This window comes from Trachurus japonicus, chromosome 5, assembly GCF_045865225.1.
Source record: "Trachurus japonicus isolate A0001 chromosome 5, Traja_1.0".
Taxonomy (NCBI): domain Eukaryota; kingdom Metazoa; phylum Chordata; class Actinopteri; order Carangiformes; family Carangidae; genus Trachurus; species Trachurus japonicus.
The window spans coordinates 31,033,494-31,051,469 of NC_140911.1; the positions used below are offsets into that span (position 1 = coordinate 31,033,494).

At 44.3% G+C, this 17,976-nt stretch overlaps 1 protein-coding gene across 4 annotated transcripts in view; it reads right to left on the reverse strand.

Moving 5' to 3' along the window:
• cacna2d2a (calcium channel, voltage-dependent, alpha 2/delta subunit 2a) overlaps positions 1-17,976 on the reverse strand; it is a 177,101-nt gene that overhangs the window by 84,343 nt on the left and 74,782 nt on the right. For all 4 annotated transcript variants that reach the window (XM_085777422.1, XM_085777425.1, XM_085777423.1 and 1 more), the window contains exon 4: positions 2,524-2,583. In XM_085777422.1, the coding sequence (XP_085633548.1) occupies positions 2,524-2,583 (60 nt within the window). The remainder of the gene's footprint in view (positions 1-2,523; positions 2,584-17,976) is intronic.

Consider the following 17,976-nt stretch of genomic DNA (forward strand, 5'->3'; position numbering starts at 1 on the left):
AATCACTTTCTAAAAAATTGCATAAATACAAGTCCAGCAAGTGGGTCAAAACTGTACGGCCCAGGAATTTTACATTCTGAAAGGGGAAAATGAAAATTGAGTTATGCTGATGCAACCCAGGGAGGTTCAATAGTGCTCTGCTCTCTGCCTCCCAATTTTCTGTTTACAAAACAAAAAACAGACTTTTGATATTTGGCTGTGAACTTGTTGGTCCTCCCTCATCCCTGTGAGGATTGCAAAGCAGCGCTGAAATGACTGCGTTGCCTTGGGATGACTTTCTTTGCCAACACAATAGTGGAGTGTCACAGAGGGATGGGCACCTGACCTTGAGAAATCACCGGCAATCCAACACTTTAATGTCTATTTCACACACCATTACATTCCAATGGATTTAAAACCCTGAACGGCCATCACAACAGTTGTTACGATCAACATTTTGACATCCATAATGTCCAGCAGTCGGGATGGTCAGAAAACTGGCTCTACGGTTGGACCGGGAAACCACTTCAGCGTGTGTGTGTGTGTGTGAGGATGAGAGGTAGAGACAGACTGAACGTGGTCTTCCCATCGCTACGGTAACAGCTGCGATGGCAGCCGCTATGAGGAACAGGCGTGTCATTGAGTTTCTATGATGTCACCAATTTGGCGAGGCAAGCAGATGGGCCGGGCCAGGTACAGAGCCTGCAGTTAATAAACACATACAAATAAATACCCACTCGCCGACAAACACAAACAAGCGCATCACACTTTTTCCAACATACACACATGCGCACAAGTGTGCACACTCAACCGCTCTCACAAATTCAAAACGCACCGTCTCTCATGCAAAAACACCTTTTCTCTTCATTTGACAGACTGCTCTTTAAGATGCAACGCATTCCTCCTAATATGCCCAAAGAGCATGTAGCCCTAATCTAATTAGAGTGTCAGTCAGCAGAGTGTTCACCCAAAGAGAAATTAGGAAAGCACAAAATCTACAAACAGGAAAAAAAAAAAATCGTCTTTCAAGAATGTGGCATATCTCTCCCCTCTCCTCCCCCCTCTGCTTCCACCACTTTGTGAGTTTTTTTAATGGTTTCACAGTCGCCCCTGCTGAGATTCATTACCTGGCCTAATAATAAAGGCAAATGAAATCAGCTTCAATGCATTATTAATAAAGGAGCGCCATTAGGATTCATTTGCAGTATCATGCAACAGTATGATATATTCCGACTGTTTTCATGCCTGATTAAAGACACCTACAGATAAGAAAAAGAGGTATATGAATGTCATGGAGGTTGTGAGGGAAAGGGTGGGGACGGGGGGGGCAGAGGGAGAGTGAGGAATGGGAGTGACAGAGAGGAGAAAGAGTAGAGACAGAGGTGGGAGAGAGGAGTGGGATTGAGTATGGCTGGATTAAAAAAAAAAAAGAGTGCCGGATTTTCCACTTGAGGAAGTATCGATGCCACGTTGGATGCAGCTACTATGAACAGGTGTGCTGTGTGTGGTCACCGTGACCCAGGCTCCATGTCCTGCTTGGCTACACATCTGATTGAGGTGCACCGGAGTCGGGGCATCAACCCCCGGCCCCTGCAACCCCAACCCCCCCCCCACCTCCCTCGACCCACTGCCTAAGATGAAGGGACAGCCGCACTGCAGCTCCCTCCCTCGGACCCAGCAGAGAAGGGAGGGTGAGGGGGTGAGGGGGTGCAGCCGAGTCACCCCAAGACTCCGGCTTCAGAGTGTAAGCAACCATGAATAAAAATGGACTTTGCAGGGGAAGTAGGGCTCATAATTATTCGTTTTAAATCAGTTAAAGCCTTTTCTCAAATATCCCCCAGGAGGCGCGGGGTTAAAAATCCATTTGTGGCAAGTGTACCATGACAGCGAGCTCGTCTCCCTGGAGACAGAGAATATGACAGTAGGGAATGTGCGTGTGTATCTCTCGGGTGAAGCTATGCATACGTGTGTGTGTACGTGTGTGTGTGAGTGTGTGTATGTGCATCAGTATGCATGCATGTTTGTGGGGCATTTCAGTGTTTGCAAATTTGAGAGTCAGTGGAGCGCAGTGGCTCCCAAACACACAGAGACAAACATAAAGCAGAATAATACCATTTCTCCTGTTTTTTTAGATTTCAAAGCAGATTTGTCGTGTTTCAAAGGTCAGATACAAAAGAAAATAACTGTCCAACTCCTGTGAAACTAAACGCACAAAAAGCTCTTAGATAATACTGAAGCCCATGGAAATAACAACCCCTGCTCTGAGCATAGGTGCGTATGCACTTGTGTATATCATTGTTTTCCCACATTGTCTCTGTGATGCTGATCACATTGTCATTAAAGGATTACAAGTAAAACAACTAAACTGGGGGGGTATTGGTAAACAGATGGGAGGGGGCAGATGAGGGAAAGATTAACCAGTTTGCCTGAAAAGGAAAAAAGAAGGGAAAAAGAAAATAGTAGAGGTCTTGGAGAGAGAGGGAGAGAGAGAGAGAGAGACAGAGAGAGAGGGGGAGAGGGAGAAGAACGGGTGTCCTACTTTACCGTCACACCATCTTGCCATACATGCTCCTTCTGAAGCTGCTCCGCCTCCCTGGCCAGTTTCTACAAGGAAAAGACAAAAGCAGTGAGAGTGAGTGTCAGGAGTCAGTGGGACATTTGTGTGCGAGACAGAGACAGACAGGCGGATGAGGACAGTGAACTTGTTCCCTACGACAGCCAGAAAGCTCTGAATTAACAGGCTAATTCAGAGGATTAGGGAGCAACACACTCAACAATGTGGCCCTTCAGAAAACTATGTGAGCATATAATACTACTAAGCTCATAAAGCTGTAGAAGCAGACTGTTTCTCAAAACTGATGGATGTATGTGCTTTATCTATTCTTCAGAAATAACTTTATTCATCAGTAAAGCGGTATACAAGAACTTTTATTATCGTGATTACAAAATCAAGCAAATAACATTTATTTATAAGTTTATCAGTGAAGCAGTATCATGGGAGTTTAAAGGAGACATATTATGTCCCCTTTCCATAAATTAAAATAGTTCCCAGGTGTCTTAAAGACATGTCTGTGACATGCTTTGGTCAAAATACCCCAAGGATCAAACATCACGGCTCTTTTCATCCTCTCAAAACAGCCCTGTTCAGAATTGTTGGTTTCAGTGCCTGTCCCTTTAAATGCAAATGAACCACTGCTTGCCCCGCCCCCTTCTACTGGTAGGGGTGGGGTTATGTAAATTCGAAAAGCTAGTTACGACACTGGAAGACAACTGAGGGAACAGCTCATAAAACCACATGGATTTCAGCCTAGGGAGCCTGAAAATTACAGAGTTTTTGTCAATTCTCGACAAGTCAAGAAAGAGCCTTCAAAAAGTGTTATTTCCATAACATGCCCCCTTTAAAATGAAACAAACAAAGACCGTGCACCAAAAGTGTTGTGTTCGAGTGTATTTGTTTGAGTGACAGCTGGGCCAGCAGAGGTATGAGACACAATGTAAACAAACCTGGACTGGTAATAGAACAAGGCAGACATCATTATTATCTGTGGTACTGAAGTCCAAACCCACCCCCACTGATCTCGACATACAGACTAGTTTTACTTTTGAAGCTGTGTGCACTTTCTCCCTGGTGGACGTTTGTCTCGTCAACGAGCCAGCAACATATTTGTTCACCCTTGAAGATAAGGAGTAAATATTAGCTGGAATGATATAATGTTTACTGGTGTTAAAATTCATTGTCTGAGCTGCTGCTGTCAAGAGAAGAGTGATGGTGACTGCGGCTTTATGAAAACAAAGCAGGAACTAACATCCAACTAAAACTGATCCAATACTTGAATTAACTACCACGACCCACTGAGAAAAACGTGCTTTAATCGTTTGACACCATTTACCATGATGTAGTTGAGGCTTATCTCTGAAGGAGCTTACTGTATGTAGGCTTCTCATACAGGAAGTCAGCCAAGTGGCAAATATGGTGAAGCCTTAAAGGGCCCCTCCCTCCCTCCTACGCCTCAGTATCTAAGTTTCCCCAGGCCTCTAGGGGGCGATCATGTTCCTGTCCCAGAATAGTGTGATTGGCCGTACAGTCCCCAGGCTCTAAACGACTGCTTCTACTTAGACCCCTGCTTCAGTAAGAGCTCGTTCATTTTGCAAAGGCCCCCAAACTCCCCGACCGCAGAGGGCTTTTTTATCTACCAAAAACACACAAGACATAAACTTCTATTCTGGTAAAAAAAAAGCTGTCCTATATCTATTGGAAGCCCCGCCCACCCCATCTCAGAGGACCCTCCCACTCACAGCCACAGAGTCGCAGCGCTGCTCCACCTACTCTCAAATGCACACCAGGGAGATAATATTAGTCCACACATCGTATGGGGACGTTCGTCAAGCATTACAGCTTAAAGTATGCACATAATGTGATATCACTAACCTCATTTGTGGCATATAATAGAAGAAAATCTGGATCAGTTTGAATCCTGTGTGTCTTGCTGCATTCTGCATTGTGCTTTTAATCACCTGAACAAGCCTTAAATAACAATGATAAGATTTCAGTCATTTCCTAATGAGACAATAGGAAAATGAAACAATGAAATGCAGATCTAATTAGCCCATTGAAATGATTACCAAAGCGGCCCCATTAGAACAGACAGTGATTGCGAGGCTCTTCGTCAGAGAGGGTCAGCGCAGCCAAAGGGCAGCGCCACGGTGGTAATCTCTTGGTGAAACCATCCACTCTGAATATTTTTTAATTAGGGATAAACACAGAACATCTGAACAATAATCTCACGGCACTGCCTCATCAGAGATTAGCCAGGAAATTAAACCCATATGATGTGATGTTACTCTATTTCACTGCGACGGTTTTTCTTTTTCCTTCTTCCTATATCAAAATGCACTATATTATTGAGGACACAGAAAATAGGTTCAGTTGCAGAAGAGTTTCTTTTCCCCTCCCTCAAGTCCCTGTCAGGATCTGTGATCTAGCTAACCTGTCATCCTCTTGGCCCGGTCTTTTTCTCAGGATTAAATCTGTCACTAAGAATCTCTACTTTGTCCATTTAGAAAATCCATTTCTCTCCCCCTTGAGTAGCCTACGTGCTTTCTTTTATTCACTTCTGTCTCTCCAGCTGTCTCTCCCTCTGTATTCTTCCTCCCTCGGCCCCCAGTAGGCCACCATTTCTCTGGGACCCTATCTCTTCCCGAGCAGCTTAATGCAGTCCCCGTGCTCCAAAACAGCCATGTGTCTTCATGCGTCTTCCCTTCCTCTGTGTTGGCCCAGATGGATGGGCGACACAAACAGCCAATGAATCAGAGTGAGAGATGTGGGAAGGAGGGGGCAGGGATATATCATCTATGCTGGTGGCTGGAGCCCAAGCAGCTTAGAGTACTGGATGAGCATAGTGAGATCAGCACAGTACAGCACAGATAAGCTCGCTACAGGCCCACACAACACAGCAAATAACACTACGGCACGCAGGCACAAAGACACCGGGAGAGTCGACAACATGAGCGCGGGGCCTCTAATGTTGTTGCCTTTGTAACCTTGACACAAAATGCATCACATGTTGGGCCATTTGTCACTGAGCCTTCAGGCAAGGTCAAGAACCATAAACACAACTCTGTAATGGATAGTGGCATTTGAGGTGCCTCCGCCAGGACCGCGAGCCTTAAAAAACAAAACACAATGGAGTCTGTCATGTATGCAAACACTGTATGTAACAGTGCAGGTGACAGATTAATTGTACGAGCAGCAGCCAGATGATGTCTCCATTGTTGAAGAACCCCGCTGCTGTAAAAAAAAGCTGTGATCCCACACTGTGAACTCACAGAGCAGGAAGACAGCAGTAAATAAATAAATAAGGAACAGCTCAGCATGACGCGATTAGGATCTTTAAAGGAGACATATTCTGCCCCTTTTCCATAAATTAAAATAGTTCCCACCCAGGTCTCTTAAAGACATGTCTGTGACATGCTTTGGTCAAAATACCCCAAGGATCAAACATCACAGCTCTTTTCATCCTCTCAAAACAGCCCTGTTCAGAACGGCTGGTTTCAGTGTCTGTCCCTTTAAATGCAAATGAACCACTGCTTGCCCCGCCCCTTCTACCGGTACCAGGTAGGGGTAGGGTTATGCAAATTTGAAAAGTAGTTACTTTAAATGCAAATGAACCACTGCTTGCCCCGCCCTACCCCTTCTATCGGTCCCAGGTAGGGGTGGTATTATGCAAATTTGAAAACTAGTTACATCACTGGAAGACAACTGAGGGAACAGCTCATAAAACCATGTGGATTTCAACCTTTTTTTTTGGTCAATTCTCACATTTCGGAGGCCGGAAGGCAAGACAAACACCCAAATAAAGAGCCTTCAAAAAGTGATATTTCCATAATATGTCCCCTTTAATATTCATAACGTTCAGTTTGCTCTGTTCCAGAGGGGAGCAGTTTAATCACTCAAAGTCGTGTTATTTCTAGGGGAATGGCAGCATGCCGGTGACGGACGGCGTCATGCTGTGGCGAGCGCCGACTTGACACCTGTGTGTGTGAGTGTGTGTGTGTGGCTGCAGCAGCCGGTTAGGCCCCTTCCACCGTGCATTAACTCAAAGGGCACTCGATGCAGCACGTCGGCGTCGGCGCGATCTGGAGGGACACTCTAAAACAGCCCCGAAAAAAAAAAGTGTGTGTTTGAGCGAGAGGGGCACTTGAGAAAACACGACACGGTCTGTACGTGTGATTGCAGCCTTGAATCGAGGTACTTAACATGTTCCAAATGACCCCCCTCAGCTCGGTTCCTGGGAACGCTCAAGTCACCTTGGGGACCGAAAGACTGTGAAATGACTCTGCTGAGGTCACTTAACCTTCTTGGAGCGACTAATACAGCGAGGGAAGACCCTGAGTAAATTTTCCAATGATTGGCTGCTGTGAACGGTGACAATCAGAAACGGTAAAGCCACTAAGCTCTTAGGAAAAAAAAAAGATGTCTAAATATAGAACAGTTTTCTTAAGGGTCCTTCCCGCACATTGTTGAATTAAATATCCAGATGTAACAGACAGACAGACAGACAGACAGACAGAGAGGATCTGTGCTGTATCTAGTGAGGCACACAGGGACACCGAGACTCATCATGAACACCTTGTTTACCTAGAGACGGGGTGAAGGACGTGATCCCTCTGTGGGCGGCGCTGCCTCCTTTGTGCACCGTGACACATGAGCTCACGATCCTCACAGAGAACACAAGGAGCTTTCAAATTTGAGCAAGAGCTGCCGCGTGTCACGGCTGCTGATAAATTCATATTACATCAAAATGTCACGGCCTTGAAAGCAGCTCTGTGTGCAGAGGTGCAGTGTCATGCCATGCAGCAGTTGATCCATTAGGCGGCAGCAGACTGAGAGAGTCCAGCAGCAGCAGCAGCAGCAGCAGCGGAGGCGGTGGTGGTGGCGGCGGCAGCAGCCAGTGGAGCCTGTCAGAGTGAGAGCAGTCTGCTTTAAGCTCTTCATTCTGTCTTCTCCACTCGGCCGGGATTAAGGCCAATCATAGAAATCACTGAGTCAGAACCGTCCCACAATAACAGATGGAGGGACTTTCCACTCCAGAATTTTAAAACATCACAGACAAACTCACTTTCACTCCGCCTCACACTCTCACACTGTGCCGTTCCCCCACCACCGCCGCCGCCGCCGCCACCTTTCATTCTCGTGCCATCCTTTTATCTCCCCTCCTCGCTCGGCTGTTTTATCCAGCCATCGTATGCTGTACTCCATTTCTCTCCATCTGTCTCAGTTTACTGCCCTCAAACGTACTTCCCCTCTTCTTCTGACGCCGTATTAATTCCAACAACACAGTCACAACCCAACTTCAAAACAGTTAAATTGACTTCACAGGGTGCAGAGCTCATCGGTAACGTGGGGTGAAATGGGAAGAAGCTTGAGAATTTATGACTTTTTTTTGTTTTTTATGGCCTGCATTATTACACATTTCCTCTCATTGGAGTGGCTGAAATGACAAAAATATCCAATTTCAAAAAGTACTGGAAGGAGGACGGAGATAATAGGAATAGACTTTTCTCTTCTGAGTGGTCAAACAATGCAAAAGTCCATAATGAGGAGAAATAATGACCCTTAATTCCAGGTCCCTTGCTGGTTTGTAACTGGCAGCTGGGTATTGTAGTCCTTATTAGCTGACTCTGACAGAGGATCTGCATGGATGGGTGGGAGACCCTGTCTTTGTTCTGTGATCCAAAGCAGCCTGTGGCAGGCCCATTTGCAGAGGCTGTGTGTAGTGCTATTGTAGCATGTGCTGAGATAATCCCTGCCTTTGTCCCCCCCCCACCCCTCTCCCTCTATAATCTCCCCCCTTCACAACGGAAATGTTAACACTTTCTTCTGCATTTCCCCACTCATCGCGACACGTTTCCCGACTCCACTCCGCTGTTTCCACGGAGACCCGATCTGGAAGACGCGAGCTGTCACCTACCCACAGCGGTGGCGGCATCTCACCAGCTTTTCAAAATCAAACAGCAGCTTTTCGACACTCACATCGCAGGCCCACAGAAATGCCATATTTCCACAATAGATTGCCAGCATTGTGCTGTGTGTAGTTGAATGAGACAAAAAAAAGGCAGCTGTCTTTACTTTGGAACAATACAGGAGCTCTCTGCCTCCCTCACAATGCTTCTTCAGAGCTACACTGAAAATAATCGACCTTGATCATAAGCTTGTGTGCTAATCAGTCTACTTCTCCGTTTATAATATGGATTTAATCAAAATACGATAACATTAGAAGCAATGTCACAGGAGTAAAATAGGCTAATCTAATATAGCACTGCCTGCTGACGTATCTCCATAAAAACAATATTAATTCCTTTCTAATTGGGCCTCTTTTTTTTTGTTTCATTGGAGATACTCCATTCAAAATAATATGCATTTCACTCATTAAATTACAGATCCTTTGAAGCTTAATGGCCGACCCATCTTACCAAAGAACAAGGCTAAAGACCATTGTACTGAACATTATCATTTACTGGGGCAATTACTACTACTGTAGAAATTCAATTAAAGCTCCTGTGGGATAAATGCTACAAACAGATCTATTCTACAGTTTACTTACAGATGCACATGAAGGTACAAAAAAAATGCCTCCACAAATTTATAGGATGTGAAGGTCAAGCAAGGTCATGGCAGGAACATCAATAACCACCCAGATGAGCAGCCATGACTGCTCACAGGTAGCCAAGTGTCCTACCCGCAGGGGGCCAGCAGGGGGCTCAGGCTGAGCACGCAGGCAGCAGAGCAGTGTATCGATGGAGCCAGGATTAGCTCGGTGACATGTGAGTGTCTGGCTGGTTGGGCTCACTGTCTATTATTTGACAGATAGTCACAGGCATGCCCAAACCGCTGCCCGGCCTTTCCTGCTGTTTCCTGCTGGCATCAAGCAGACAACAGGGACAGAGCGAGGGAACGAGGGAGGAGGGAGCCTACAGGCGCCATTTACAAAAAAAAAGAAAAAAAGAAAACGAAAAGATTCAGACATCTTGTTTATTCAGGCATTGGCCTCGCAGGTGAGTGAGAGGGAGAAGATTGCATACCCGTTGTCTGGAACCAGCGATAGCTAAAAATAAATAAGAGAAATACACAAAAAAAAATACAAGAAAAAAAAAGAAAAAGAAAAACACACACAGTGACATTCCACCAGAGAGGAGCAGAGCACATGACTGCTCTTTTAGTCTGTATACATCTGTTAACAGGTGTGCACGACTGCCTGCATGACCTGTTCGTTTCTTCCTCCTTCTCAGCAGGCTGGGGGGGGGGGGCAGAGCGAGGGGAGGCGAGGTGAGGCGGAGCGGCATCAAGATGCAGGGCAAACGTCTCCTTGATCAGAGGTGAGAGCGATACATATACACGCTGCTCGCAGAAATACAAACACAGCAGAACATGACGGAGCGCCGATGTGCGTCCCCCCCCCCACCGCTCTGCGTTTCACCAATCTGCTCTTTGTCACATCTTTTTAAGGGGGAAAAACACACGTTGCAAAATGTGTATATGTATATGTTTGTGAGCGGGGGCCGGTAGGTGGAGGAGAAAAAGAAGAAAATGAATAGGAGAAGAAGTGGAATTGTTTTAAAACACAGAGCCGTACCAATTTTATCTCAGTCCATCACCTCGCCTCAACACAACGCTGTCTGCAGTTCAAGGGCAAACTGTTTATTTTTTTTTTTGTCTGTCTGTTTTTTGCCCTTTACTTCAATCATCCTCCCTCTTACTTTAGATTGCTGATAGAATAATGAGGGGAGTTACACACTCAGGGCTTATATAAGAGAGGTGATTATTCAACTAAAAAGGTCATGATGTGTTTCCAAAAGATATTTCATGATGTCTTGCAGATTTACCACGCTCCCTGCCACCCCCCCCTCCCTCAGACTTTTTCCTGCTGCACACAGAAAGTGTGCACGGTGTCTGACAGAAGCCTTGTCGAAGCAGAGGAGAGTCCGGTGACAGCAGCTGGTGTTTGACAAAGTGTATCATTGACAGTGTGTGGCCGGGCATTTGTTCAGGATTTACACACATGTGCGCACGGGTACACACCTTCAATCATATTCATCCATATATACACACACGCCACGCCACGCCGCGCCACACCACAGCACACACACATTATCCATCTAGTATTCCAGCAGACATAAGAGAGGGAAAACATGAAGACACGGCCGTCTCTCAAAGCAATTACAGCAGATTGAAACCAAATTAAATTTGAAGCCTAGAGCAACACCGGCGACTGAACGCCTATGACAGATATGACAGGGGAGGACGGGGGAGTGCCATGGCACCAAAGGGTGGAAGTGGGGAGGGGGGAAGGATGGAGAGAACGGCAGGTGTGGGTCACAGAGGAAGAAAGAGAGATACTTGGATAGAAGAGCAGGCGCGAGCAGAAGTAGGGCGGAGAGCCGGTCGGAGTGGACGCTTCTCAGATCCACACAGATGGTTTTGAATATTTCAGCTCATTAGCTACGTATGAACTATGTATTCCAGGGGTCCTCAAGGTTTTTCAGGCCCCCAAACTGATAGACCGATGGAGCAGGGACCCCAAACGATATATATAGTTTAAAATTGTGTTAAACTGGGCCTAGTGCCATGTACAAACATACCTACTCAAATAATACCCAGGTGCATATAGTAAACATATACAGGTACAGTGAGTAGTGGGCCGTGCCACTGCCATTTATAAACATACTGTCTTAACTGATACCAATGCCAATATCAACAATGTCTGTCAAATGCATTATAATCATACATACAAGCTATTCAAACTGACATATTTTTATTATAAACATAAATGTGGAAACAAAATAATTGTGTGTGAAAAAATTGTCTAATAAACCAAAAATTTTGTGACCCCACCGCAGCACCTCCGCGGACCGCCTAGGGGTCACGGACCACCTGTTGAAGACCTCTGGTGTATTCCATAGTGCATATTACTACAGTACCAACTGATTTCAATAATGTACCATGTTACATTTCAGTTGGAGAGACTTGACTCAGATAAGGCACGACTGTATATTTATTTTCACCCTCATCATACTGCTCCAACATTTTCAATTCACACACTTCTTTTTTCTTTCTGTATGTTTGCTGTGTGTGGTTGGGTTTACAGTGATACAACATCCTGTAGTTGATGAATACCATGCTCTAACAGCCATGATAACAACAACAACAACAACAACAACAACAGAAATACAGTAATATGAGCAATTAACCTACAGTGTCTATTTACTATTATTTTCATACTGTCATGAAATTGGTGGAAATGGATTCTGAAAAACAGGAAATCATACTATACACTCAAATAGAGAGGAGTAATGTAAAACAAATGTGATTTGCAGTTAATGGACCAAAAGATCAGCACATAATGTAGTACGTATACTATAGTCTGGCTAATGCATAAGGTAAACACAATGATTATCTATCCAATTATGGCTCAATAGATACAGTACATCTTGAAAATGATAATGAGTCAAAGAGGAAACCACACACAATAAAGCAAAAACATCCGATAAAGGCAGAATTTTTAGCAGCCGTCACGCTGGAAGATGACACCACGCGACTAGAAATATACCATAATCTGTAGACCGTTTAGCAATCACAACCGCGCTCGTTATAGGCATACAGATTAGCTCGGTTTCCAGTTCTCCACCAGATATCATTTCTCCATTTTCATTATTCTAGTCCAAGAAATGACAGGATTAGTTGTGGCGGCTTTTAAACATCTGATGTTATCTCCCTCTCCTGGGTGAACAATTAATCCCTCTCACTTCCCTTCTTCTCATCAGCCGCTCTCTCCCCATCCAGCCTTCATCTCTGCTACACTCCTCCGTCCCCACCCCACCTTCCCTCCATACCGTCTCTTTCTCTCTCTCTCCCTCTCCCAGAAGAGATCTTTTCAACGAGAGCAAAACGGAGCTAAGTGCCCCAGCATTTAAATACCTACAGTGTAGCTACCATGCAGCTATATAAAACCTCACAAAGACGGTTTGTGTAACCACAAGTGACTGCTCTCACAATATGTGCACACTTGACAATTCAACGCCGCACACACTATAAGCAGCTGCTGCTATACTGCCTCACCGTCTCATGACTGTACATCAACATGTATAATAGTCAGATTACTGTATATGTTGTTCACTAAATGTATGATGCTCAGTCATCCAAACTTGTCTCAGCTCATTAAGTATTCATGTTTACAGACGGAAACATCTACATAAAGTCACAACATGTTTACATTGATTCTACGAGTCTCTGAACTCCACCAGAGGGATGGAAACCACTCTTCCATAGAGATATGACTTCATGTGGTGTCTGGATGATGATGGTGGAGAAGGGTGCCATCCAAAAATGTCCCCTAGGTGTTGACTATACAGTATACAGTATGATTGGATGGATATGATTTACATAATTTCCACAGTTGTCAAACCACTGGGTGAGCCCTGGTGCCTTATGGGTGGTGGCACTGTCACTTTGAGACAACTCTGATCGCCATATATAGGATAAAGGTGATCACACTGAACAACTTTACAGATTTGTCAACCATAGGCATAAGCAAACTAAGCACCTGCTAAGGGCCCCATGACCACTAGGGGCCCCAAAGAGCAATTCACTTTTTAAAGCTATACAGTAGTGCTTAACTTCTGTCTACCCTACTTTGTGAATTTCTGATGAGATTTACAAAAACCCCTCAATTGTTGTTTTTGCACTTTAAATTGTTGTTGCACATTGCTGTTGCAGTTTTTTTTTTATTATATTAAAAAAAAACACTGATTACATGTATGTGTTACTTTTAGTACGCCTAGATGACATTCAGTATCCCACTTGAAATCAACTCCAGGCTGCACTTTTAGCTGAATGTGGTGCCATTTCATATGAAAAACCAGAGATGGGTAAAAACATGCCAAGGAAGGATGATGAGTCACCATGACGGGTTAGAAAAAAGAAATGAAATAAGGTTACAGTAGGTGTGTAAATGATCAATAATCAGTATTATTAGTAGTAATAGAGGGCCTATAAATGAAATTTTGCTTAGGGCCCCGTGCAGGCTTGGGCCGGACCTGTTTGCAGTGACCATTCCCTCCTAGTTGACAAAATACCTCCCCAACACAAAAGCTGCTCATACATACGGTACCACACTGATGCACCAGCACCATGGAGCTCATATTCCCGACACTGCTTCCACCATGACATCACTTCATTCACCGCTGCTACAATGAACGCTCCCTGAAAGCCACTTAGATCTGTTCCTTGTCATCTTTATTCAAAACTAGGAATCATCTGGGCCTGCTCAGCATCCTTATCCCTGCCACGGAGCATGGCTGACTGTTAACTGCTTAATTGTACCCTGCATTCAGGTTTTTTTTCTTTACATTGTCATTGGTACATCTGCAGTTTTTCTAAATCCAATCTGAATATTAAATATCTATTAGATGAATCTATAATTTCATAAATAATTTGAAGAAATGTGATACGGTAATCTCTCACTATTTTACAGTTTACAGTTCCAGATTGTTTCCATTGTGTGGAGAGTAACTAGCTCGCTACCAGGTCTCATATGTTAATGCAAACAACAGTGTAAATGTTTGATCAGTGTGCTGCGTCTCGTCCTCAAAAGGTCCACTCTCCTCGGTCAACCACAGGCCACTCTCTGCATGCTAAGAATTCACCGCTGCTGTGGCCTGGTGATAACACAGTGTAGGATACTGAATACAGGCCGACGTATAAAAAAAAAAAAAAAACAGCCAATAGAATAATAAGAGGACAGTTGTGAAAAAAAAGTACAAAAGGTGTAATGACTTACTCTATGCTCAATCCTTCTTTTTCATTTGAAAATCTCCTGATGCTGATTCGTTCCCTCCCCGTCCTGTCTAAGAAAAATAATCCCGGAGCTTTCTTTTCATCTCTGTCAGATACGTAGAGAGAATGTGTCTGTATTTTCTGTGGAGCTCACAGACTAGAGTAGCTGTCTTCATGTCGTTTTATATTTCATTTGAGGAATATCATGAGTTCAAAGCATGATCCAAGTACCACATGCATGTAGTTAAACCAGCCTGTATTCTGGAGCTGTGCTGTACTGTATATTTAGAAGTAGAACATACTGAGCATGAAAATACCTTTTATCCAGAGTCAAATGAGTAAATACATGTAAACATCCACATGTTGGTCCTGTGTGTGTGTGTTTAACCTACCTTGTATATAAGGTTGGCACTGTCTGTAACAAATGCCATGCTGTCTATATCATATTTAGTGAACACACATGCAGAGAGTGCACGCAGCCTGCTGTAAGTCCTGTCATCACACTGTCAGGCTGCTCGCTGCTGGAACTCACCACAACACACAGCCCAGCTGAGTCAGAGCTGTATTGTTGACTTGCTAACAAACTAACAAGATAAACATGTAAATAAGACATTTTGGAGCCGTTGGAAAGCTGATTTGTCACTTCGCACACAACAAGGGTAACATTTTTGAATATGTACTGTAATTGAACCCAATAAAGACAAAATGAAAACAAATTATTGAAAATACCACAGCGCCGCAGCAGTGACTATTAAGTATTAACTTCCACCAGCCGCCCATAATAAAAAGGAAGCATCCAGTTAGGCTGGGTGCATAACATGTAGCCAGTGTATCCCTGATTTGAATCAGTCTGGGACCCTTTGGTTACATGTCATCCCAGCCTCTGTTGGCTGGTAAACATGGAAATTCAGTAAATTGATATTTATGCTAAAGGGAGAAATAAGTAACTGTACAGGAAGTAAGGGGTGATGCCCAACGAGGTGCCCAATTATCAGGAATTAATGGACGACGTGAACCGTCCGATGCGAAGCAGAGTTTTTCACAAGCCACAGCTGAGCAGACCATTTAATATCTCTCGTGTGCAGGCGAGAGAAAGGAAACCCGCTGTGGCCTCAGCGAAGAGCCACAGTGACTCTGCTGCAGCCTCATAGTTGATCAGTGGAGGGAAGTGAGATGGCGGCTTAACGTTACATGATACAAAGTATTATTTCAGAAGGCCACTTGTGTGTTACAGACTCTGGTGGTCAGGGGACGATGCGCTGAAGAAAACTTGTTGTGCTCTGAGTTTCCATTGCCATGATGACCAATTAACAAGCTGAGCCAGCGCAATAATTTACAAGTGTCATCAGGCCACGTTTTTTTAATGGTCGCCATTATTTTCTTTTTTTTAAGTATATTTTTGGGTCTTTTTGTCTTTAAAGGTTGAGTCTGGAGTTTTTTGCCCAAAAATAAACGTTAGATTTATACAAATTAAATCTATCTTAAAGGGACAACGAGGAGTTTTTTTTTTGTTATAAAAGTCTCATATTAATGTGGATAAATCTACGTTACCCACACTTGTTCATGGGTCCATTTTCGACAAATATATCGTTTTGTCTTTATCGTTATTTTGTTATTATTATTTAGTGGTCGACTCGCCCAGCATTTCCTACTTTTGGTTTCATGGACGCTGCCCGGCGGGCCATGGGAATAACGCCACCGAATCGCCGTTAATGATCGGAACTACGATGGTATCTGATAGTCTTCAAACCTCTGACTTTCATTCTTGATGAATGAAAACATTCTTGGCAAATGTTTTCGCTTTTGTCCGTCTTGCGCCGGTCCAAGAATTTCACCGTGTGCATGGAGCCTCCTGGGAAATGTAGTGTGAAAATACTTCGCTTTCCAAAACTCCTTGTTGTCCCCTTCCGACAACTAAAGCCTCGAGTGGTAACAAGTATGAGGACCGTTGTGGTGAGCTAGCTCGATGCTAACTTCAGCTAGTGGTAGCGGCTAGCATCTGCCGCTAACACCGTCTTCCCAGCTCACCACAACGGCCCTCCTGCTCGTTACAACATAACACCGCAGGCTCCCATTGTTGGTGACAACCGGGTATCGGCCCACGGCTCCAGCACTTCACTCTGAGTGTATTTCTTTTCCTGCTGTCCGGGGCAGGAGGCTACACAGTTGAGCCCGAGAGGAGGGGCCCAGTTTGAATGTTTTGTTTACCAACTGCAATGAACTAAACTACAGACTCTACCTTTAATTGACAGGATAGTTGAGAGAGACAAGAAATGGGGAGACCAGATTTTGGGATTCAAACCGGGGCCGGCTGAGCTTTACGGCGCCCCAATTATTAATATATTCTCTTTTCTCCCTTCTGAAATCGGCCTGTGACAGTGCAACGTCTGATTGGAAACATAGTGTAAGTACTGTATGACTGCTTGGTTAAACACATATCAGACACACCATGTGCTGCTTGACATGAGAAGATTGAATTAAAAATGATATTCTTGGCTGATAAATCAAAGCAGGGTCAGACTGAACTGACAGGACCTTGCCTGATAATTTCTTCATTCAGCATACATTAAAACACTCACAGAATAAAGAGGCCTTTCAGACCCTCTGAAGAAACTAAATTTGGACATAGAAGTGTAGATAGGAAATAGAATAGCACCGGCAGTAGCTGTGATATGTCACGTCATGTGAAATTAGCCCAAGAATTGGCCCGGTTTATGCTGACCATGAGAATATAGGCTCAACTACTAAAACAAGTGCTGAGGATAAATGAATGAGACGACAAGAGGTAGAGCCCAGGGCGTACATGAACGTTACCCAATCTAATCAGCCTAACAGGGTGATAAGACACATTCAAGACGTCTCAAACTTGAATTATCAGTTTTAAACACATGCACGCACAGGGTGGGTGCACACACGCGCGTGCGGCACCCAGCCAGCGCAAAGCTGCACAAAGGCTATCGACGTGGATCTATTTTTAAAGAACACAGTCGCTCTGTGTTGTTGAAGGGCAGGGAATGAAAATACCTCATTTAAATCGTTGGAGAAAGAACAAACTCATTTTCAAGAAAGCTTCAGACACACAGCAGCCAGCTGCTATATTCAATGCCATTATAGACTAACATTGGTCAAAGATTACTCTGTGTAGCCCATTCTGTCTGTATGTATGAAGTCAATTTACTAGATGGCATTTTCAGTTTCTCATTACTTGAGCGGAATACACTGTACGACTTTAACCTCACCTACGTGGTGGTAAACAAATCTGCTGTTAAGGAAACATCACACCGCAAGAAAAGGAGCCAAGGTAAAAAAAAAAATTAAAAAAAAGTAGTGTGGAAAATGTGTGAATTACAGACAAAAATGAGAAAGCAGAAGAGAGAGATAAAAGGAGGGAAATTTTAAGATGAAGAATGCTAAAGTATGCGGGAGAGAGCCAGAAGGAGAGAGCTAGGCAGCAGCGAAGCAGTATAACCTTGACAGAGAGCATCTTCTGACAAGCATCTGCCTCCTGTAATAATTTAGAAATAATCTCCATCCACAAAGGCCCAGCAGTCTGGCAGAGTAAATGCTCTGTGCCTGATCGATCACTCCGATTCAGCCAGCTGCCGCTCTCTGTGTGCGCAGGCCCGACATCGATCTCAGGCCTTCTCTCTCCCTCTCTCTCCGCC